The following is a 7,936-nucleotide window of genomic DNA, read 5'->3' as shown; positions in this document are numbered from 1 at the left end:
ATTATCAGGTAGGAATGTTATTCCAGTCCTGTCATTACTTTTTCAACAGGATGCAAACAGGTGTTATTTATGTACTTCAATGTGCAGCCATTATCAATGTATCTATCCATCTATCTATCCATCCATCTATCTATCTATCTATCTATCTATCTATCTATCTATCTATCTATCTATCTATCTATCTATCTATCTATCTATGTTTGATGTTAGTACTGCAGTGTTTGAGGCTCACATGGGTGGGGGTTAACTTTCAGTTGCAATATACGGCGAAAGAGAAGGATGAAGTGAAAATTGTGTGAAACGTTGTAAAACCAGAGTGAGTGTCTTGAACGCAGCCCGCTTTCAGTACAGCAGCACCGAGCACAGCTACTTTCCTTTTTTCAACCTCTTCTCTCTTCTCGTCTCGCGATAGAGCGGCGGAGTGGTTTGACGGGCAGTCGAGGTTGCAGCAGGCAGAGGGAGACGGTGGAAGGTAAAGCAGGGAGGCAGCATCATGGCGGACAGAGACAGTGGCAGTGACCACGGAGGGCCCACCGCGGGCCCCGGCTCGCTGCCCCCGGGTGCGATGGGTGCTATGTCCCGGCTGCAGCACGACACCGAGGAGCTCGCCTCGAAGCGCGTCGACATCCAAAACAAGCGCTTCTACCTTGACGTGAAGCAGAATGTTAAAGGCCGCTTCCTAAAGATAGCCGAGGTCGGGGCTGGTGGAAACAAGAGCCGCCTCACTCTCTCTATGTCGGTGGCCGTAGAGTTCCGCGATTATCTCGGGGACTTTATCGAACATTACGCCCAGCTGGGCCCGAGCAACCCGGACATAGTGCAGGATGAGCCGCGGCGGGCGCTCAAGAGCGAATTCCTGGTGCGGGAGAATCGGAAATATTACATGGATCTGAAAGAGAACCAGAGGGGGCGGTTCCTAAGGATCCGGCAGACCGTTAATCGGGGGCCCGGATTGGGAAGCGCGCAAGGCCAGACCATCGCTCTGCCGGCGCAGGGTCTCATCGAGTTCCGCGACGCTTTGGCCAAACTCATCGACGACTACGGTGTGGACGAGGAGCCGGCGGAGCTCCCGGAGGGCACCTCTCTGACGGTCGACAACAAGCGCTTCTTCTTCGACGTGGGCTCCAATAAGTACGGGGTCTTCATGAGGGTCAGCGAGGTGAAGCCCACGTACCGGAACTCCATCACGGTTCCGTGCAAAGTGTGGTCCAAATTCGGCAACACCTTCAGCAAATACGCGGATGAGATGAGGAAGATCCAGGAGAGGAGTAGAGAGAAACGGGCCTCCGAACTGCTACCTGAGGGCCCGCTCGGCGGAGATGACGGCGACGATGACTGACGCGGATCTTAGGAGGGCCGGAGTGAAACGACAAACTGGACTCTGAGAGAAAAACGAGACTTTTAACTGTAAAATAGAAAGAGAAATTTCCAAGGGAATCACCCCACACACACAACCTCCACAGACATGGCAGCACCTCTGCTGTCTCCTCGCTCATTTTACTGGATGTCACCCCACTTACCACCATGTAACAGTAAGCCGCTGCTATCAAGGATTGAACTGTAAGATATGAACTGTTTCCTATACTTGATTTAAATGACAATGAACAGAGTGTTTATATCTCTATCAAACGACAGATTTTGCACACATCAAAGCTATTTCGAAAAAAAAGAAATGTTAAGTGTTTTCAAACTGGTAATATACTAAGATTTAATCACAGGTAAAAACCAGAGGTCTATTATATAAAATGACAGTCTTCATGTAGAAAGAATATTTGACATCAGCACAAAGAGAATATATTATGGACTTTATGAAACCAAAATCTGATTCCAGATGTATAGTTTATTATAAAGGTACGCAGAATAAATATGAAAGCGCTCTAAAAGTGTATGAATTGCAGAACGCAGCACTACAGGCCTGTTAACATGTCAGCATGTGTGCATAGGTTCTTGTTCTGAAAAGAAGTTTGGCAAAGTAGGCTATAGTCTTTGGTTTGACCTAAAGCGTAGTAGGCTAATGAAAACATTTATATCACGCCATTGACTTGGAAAAGTTGAGACTCAAAAATAAAAAGCCTATTTTGTGGCCTCAAAAAAATGGAATAAATCCATTTGTGAGCCACTGTATTGAATTTCAACCCTCTTGCACCATGTCCATATAAACTTAAAAGAAAAAAAGTGCTAACTTAGATGTACTAATTATGATTTTGTGAATCAGCTGTAAAGAAAAAAATCCTGATTGAGACACCCACGTTTTCTGTGGGTTAAGTTTTTTCTTTGTTACTTTGTTGTTTTCTTCCCTCTTGGGGGGTGGGGGGGGGGTGCAAAAGTATAAAGGTCCACCTTATGGGAGCGCAAAAAAAGACGCGTTAGCACAGCGCGTGGCGAGGCTACGCGTCCTCTCTGACGTCATTACGACCCGTGCCTTATACACTCCACTCGTTTACGTGTTCTCACGTGGATGGTCCGTGACCTCGACCGCTGTACGTTTTCATTTACGAGTGCTGTTATGTAGGCCGGAATATAAACTCGCCGGGGCTGTGTTAGTTCACGCCCCTGATGTGCATAGGTGGCAACACCGAGAGTAAGCTGAGAGTTATGCTGGGAGTTTGGGGGCCAGAGATGGTGTGGGCAGAATCAGATAGATGAGGTGCTGTCGTCAGTGTGTCATGGCCCCCTGGAGCCCAGAATCCTTAGCGGCACCCCTGCCCTGGTGGCCTCTCGCAGAAATGTGTGTGTACAGGAGTACACCAGGGTGGTCTTGCACACCATATGCACCATGAAACAAACAAAGTGAGGAACAGCTGAATGAATCTGTTGGTTAGAGCAGAGATGGATGCTGATAAAGAGCCAAGCAGGCCATCAGTGTGAGTGCAGTCCAGAGGATGGAGAGGCCTATCAGTGCAGGGCCCAGGCAGATACTATCTCTTTATGGTGCTACAGCCCCTTGAACGCTCCTTGGGGGCCTGAATATGTCACGTTTCTGCATTATTTTTTGCCCTTTTTTCCCGTTTCTCCACATTATGTTGTCCAGGTGTGTCAGGTTTCCCCCCCCCAGGCAGAGAGGAAGCTGCTGACTAGTGTAGGACATTTCATAGTAGTGTGCAATATTGTGTACGTGCCAATCGCGGCATTGTATCACGTGTATAGACTATTAAAAAGATGAAAAAAATGTATAGGCTGATGTAATCAGTAGATATTGGAAAGCATGTCGGTGAGGTTGTTGCATCTGCATTATATTTCCAAAATGTGAAGTCTTTCTTCTGAAGCACTTGAGTGGGGAAAAAACGTCAGAGTAGTAGTGAGATATTTTCCTGTCATGTTCTGTAAACTAGTAGGCTGCCTTGTCCGTCTATCAGTGCGCGTAGACTAGTTTGGGTGTTTTACGTTCCCCTTTGGAGCTTTGGACTCACCCCCGAAATACCTTACTCGTTTCTCCCCTAACACAAACACACACAGTCTGCCCCTGTCGAGGCCTCTTGTCCCTATCTGAGTGTTTGGGAGTCCTCTAAAGTGTTTTAATGGTGAACTGCCCAAGGCCTCCTGTCATTTGCAGCCAGCAGACTGCCTGAGACTGCTAATGCCGGACAGGTGAACAACAGTTGGACTTTTGCTTGTCTGCGGTTTTTATTTCTGCTAGGTGATAGTGATCGGCCCCAGCAGACACAAAGCATAGGGGAGTTTGTTGTCTGTTTTACAATGAGGATTATAATTATTTTCTCTTACGTGGGCAGACTCTGATCTCCAGTCCGCTGTTTCAAAGTGTAAAAAAGGCCCTGGCTCATTGTCTGTCTAGTTAAACTTGTCCAAACGACTAAATACACTCCGGCAGACACACTGCCAATTCCTTCTTTTTGACCCAGGCAACCTTCAGGCTTACATTAAAGTGCAATTGAACTAACAATAGGTTCTAAGTGGTTAGTCGTTTTTTCAAGCAGATCGGTCTAAAACACTACAACTAAGCCTGGTCACAGTGTGTCAGAGTGGCATGAAGGGGAAACAGACTGCAAGGATTGCGGCTTTAAAAATCTCAGCTGGATAAAAGCTGCTAATGTAGTTACAGCCTGGGCCTGCCAGGCACGAAGGTTAGCTGAGGCTAGACTGAAGCAGAAAGCACACCTGGGCTGAAACTGTAGCAGAAGTCAGATCGAATGGTTGCTTTATAAAAAGGTCGATCTGTGTTTGATTGGGCATGTCTGCGCGTTAGAGGCAAGAAAAATGTTCCAGAAAATCCCATCTGTTCCACGCAGGACGTTTTGGCCCAGGTTTGTGTCCCAGTGTATGTGAAAGGCCTGATGAAGCCTGGCACTGCACTGTAAGGGCTTAGCAGCAGCAGCAGCCTACTGACCCGGCTGAGGACAGATCCAGTTAGGACTGGAACAGGAAGTCTCTTTCCCCTCATGCAAAGATTTCCTCACACTGCCCTGTGAATTATAGGAGCCCATTTTGATTTAACGCACATACGAGCCACCTATTACTGTGTACCCAGCAATGCTCATCTGAGGTCATTGAGTTCATCTCGAGTTCACCATAAGGCTGCACTCTCTGTCATGACTCAGCACTTATTCCCCAGAGTGTGGCTTCAGCTTGATTGAATTGAGGCCTACAGGAGGCTCATGCTACATGAAGACTGGAAATACAACACCTCCTTTTATCCATTTCTCTTATGTCCCAATATAAGGAGAGCATGAACTTGCTCATAGAGTTCTCATTGTGAATTCCTCAATTTAAAACGCACATTTCTATAAAGATTTAAGGACGTGCTGTTGCAGACTGTGATCGCCAGGTGCTACTGGGTCAGTCGTTCAGGATTCGGTTGTATAACATGACCTGTATATTTTGGGTCGTAGTTCTATGTGAATAACAGGGAAGAGAAGTGGGGAGCTCTCGTGATTTTTGCTGAAGACAGTGTGATCAAATCAGATTTCTCAAGTTAACAAGAGCTCACTCAGTGTCACGGCAAAACCCGGAGTGACCTTGCAGCCATGCTGTGCCCACGTTCATCCATTTCTGGGACTCAAATGCAAAATGGTAGGCTGATAATTATTTTCTGTGTAAATCGCGCTGTCTTCAGTGGCTCTGGCTAAGTTCAGTGTGCGAATGATGTTCTGAATTACTAAACAGATGAGCCATCATAGCAATCCCTAATGTAATCCTGCCTTTTTGTCTGGTATTATTTAATTTTATTCAAAAGAGCTGGTTTGTTGTTGCCCCAACAACAAGTAACAGTCCTTATTCAACTAATGGAAATAGAAGAAACATGTAATATTACTCTTAAGTGCAGCAGTAGCTACTTGTTGCATGTTCTCCGATTGCTATGATGACCCCTGCTGTAGGCGCTTCATCTGCTTGCTTAAACAGACTATTCATGTACATGACCTAAAACAGCAAACTTCCACAACTACTGACTTCAAAACAGACTTAACTTCCATAAAGGCGTTACAGACAACCAAATCTGCTCCATTTCTGGTTTCCGTGTTGTAGTCTTTTTTTATTGGCCGCTCAGAGTTCCTTGGTTATCGCACAGCCAATCGCAGCGTCTGGTCCAAGCCGAGCACTATATGACTCATCACAAACCACTGACAGAGGGCTCATTGAGCACGTCTCCTTTTGCACCGAGCGGTTAGGGTCCATCATGTTTGCAGACTGTACAGGCTACTGTTGTGTTTCGTAACAAAGACGTTCTTTCAAAAATGCTTTGAAGATGTTGGGAAATGGATCCTGGATTTTAAAGGGGTGGGGTCAATGCACAATGAACATATCCCATGTCATCGTTTGGTCTAAATCCCTTTATCATCCCCATATGAGATAATATGTTGTATCTTTCAAAAAATATTTTATCTGTGGCGTGTGTGTATATATATATATATATATATGGTTTGTTATATATGATGCTCCTCCTTTCAGAAAAATATAACATATAAACAGGAAAAACATATTGCTGTTTTTTTTCCTTTGTATTTTATACTTACAGAAAGCATTGAATAAAAATGGATAAATACTTGCACTTTAGATATATTAAGAAAAATACAAATCTGCATATTATTTTTGATAGGGATCTCACATTCAAAGAGTATAAATTACAGGCTTTATGGCTATTGCTGGACAGAGATGTATTGAGTTCTACTTATTGAAGTATATTCTGTCTGTGTGTCAGAAGGTTTACTAAAGTAAATTGCATGATAAAATAGTGTTACACCGATATTGTTCTTTTTTTAGTTGGTAAAAATGTCTGAAAACTGTGATAACAACCCTCTTGTATCATGATAACCTCTCCTGACCCCTTCTAGAATATTTCTTACTGAAATATGGCCTTTCCTGACCACATGACGATGGTGCTTACTTTGGCTTTGACATCGAGCTCATCCTTCAAATCTCAACATCACCATAACTCGCGTCCTCACACTTCATTACTTTCTGTTATGTACTCTCACTACCTTATTAAAATTTCCGTTGATGGCAAAAAAAGTGTGTTGTTTTGTACATTGCTGTTTGTTTAAATGTTGGGGGAGCCTTGTTGTCTGAAAAATGACTAATCGCGCAATAAAAAGTCATTCCACATGTCCCTGTCTCCGCACAAATGTCTCCAATCTCCATCCACTTTTGAAAAAATGTGTAAAATGAAACTCATAAATAATCGCCAATTATTTTTGAAAAATCTATCTTTAAAGCGTTAACTCTTTTTTTATCACAAATGTCAGACGTTCTACAGTTTTTTCTCTTTTTTATATCATATTAAAGTAAAGTAAATACAGCTCTGGACAAAAATTAAGAGACTACTGCAGCATTATCAGTTTCTCTGGTTTTACTATTTATAGGTATATTCATCCTAGGTATACCTCAACTATGAGAGACAAAATGAGAAAAAAAAATCCAGAGAATCACATTGTCTGATCTTCAAAGAATTTATTTGCAAATTATGGTGGAAAATAAGTATTTGGTCACCTACAAACAAACAAGATTTCTGGCTCTCACAGACCTGTAACTTCTTCTTTAAGAGCCTCCTCTGTCCTCCACTTGTTAACTGTATTAATGGCATGTGTTTGAACTCGTTATCAGTATAAAAGACACCTGTCCACAACCTCAAACAGTCACACTCCAAACTCCACTATGGCCAAGACGAAAGAGCTGTCAAAGGACACCAGAAACAAAATTGTAGACCTGCACCAGGCTGGGAAGACTGAATCTGCAATAGGTAAGCAGCTTGGTGTGAAGAAATCAACTGTGGGAGCAATTATTAGAAAATGGAAGACATACAAGACCACTGATAATCTCCCTCGATCTGGGGCTCCACGCAAGATCTCACCCCGTGGGGTCAAAATGATCAGAAGAACGGTCAGCAAAAATCCCAGAACCACACGGGGGGACCTAGTCAATGACCTGCAGAGAGCTGGGACCAAAGTAACAAAGGCTACCATCAGTAACACACTACGCCAACAGGGACTCAAATCCTGCAGTGCCAGACGTGTCCCCCTGCTTAAGCCAGTACATGTCCAGGCCCGTCTGAAGTTTGCTAGAGAGCATTTAGATGATCCAGAAGAGGATTGGGAGAATGTCATATGGTCAGATGAAACCAAAATAGAACTTTTTGGTCAAAACTCAACTAGACGTGTTTGGAGGAGAAAGAATGCTGAGTTGCATCCAAAGAACACCATACCTACTGTGAAACATAGGGGTGGAAACATCATGCTTTGGGCCTGTTTTTCTGCAAAGGGACCAGGGCGACTGATCCGTGTAAAGGAAAGAATGAATGGGGCCATGTATCGTGAGATTTTGAGTGACAACCTCCTTCCATCAGCAAGGGCATTGAAGATGAAACGTGGCTGGGTCTTTCAGCATGACAATGATCCCAAACACACCGCCCGGGCAACGAAGGAGTGGCTTCGTAAGAAGCATTTCAAGGTCCTGGAGTGGCCTAGCCAGTCTCCAGATCTCAACC

The 7,936-nt window shown here is 44.3% G+C and overlaps 1 protein-coding gene across 1 annotated transcript; it reads left to right on the top strand.

The window, feature by feature from the left end:
* Positions 1-412: 412 nt before the first annotated feature.
* On the top strand, positions 413-5,750 carry LOC104965787 (transcriptional activator protein Pur-alpha-like). The gene has a single exon (XM_010794796.1). It carries the CDS (start codon positions 494-496, stop codon positions 1,337-1,339), a length of 846 nt encoding a protein of 281 aa, XP_010793098.1. The 5' UTR covers positions 413-493; the 3' UTR covers positions 1,340-5,750.
* The last annotated feature ends 2,186 nt before the right edge of the window (positions 5,751-7,936 follow it).

Source organism: Notothenia coriiceps, unplaced genomic scaffold (assembly GCF_000735185.1).
Source record: "Notothenia coriiceps isolate Sejong01 unplaced genomic scaffold, NC01 NC01_scaffold00037246, whole genome shotgun sequence".
NCBI classification, from domain to species: Eukaryota; Metazoa; Chordata; class Actinopteri; order Perciformes; family Nototheniidae; genus Notothenia; species Notothenia coriiceps.
The sequence above is the reverse complement of the archived record's forward strand: the minus strand, read 5'-3'. Positions and strand labels throughout refer to the sequence as shown.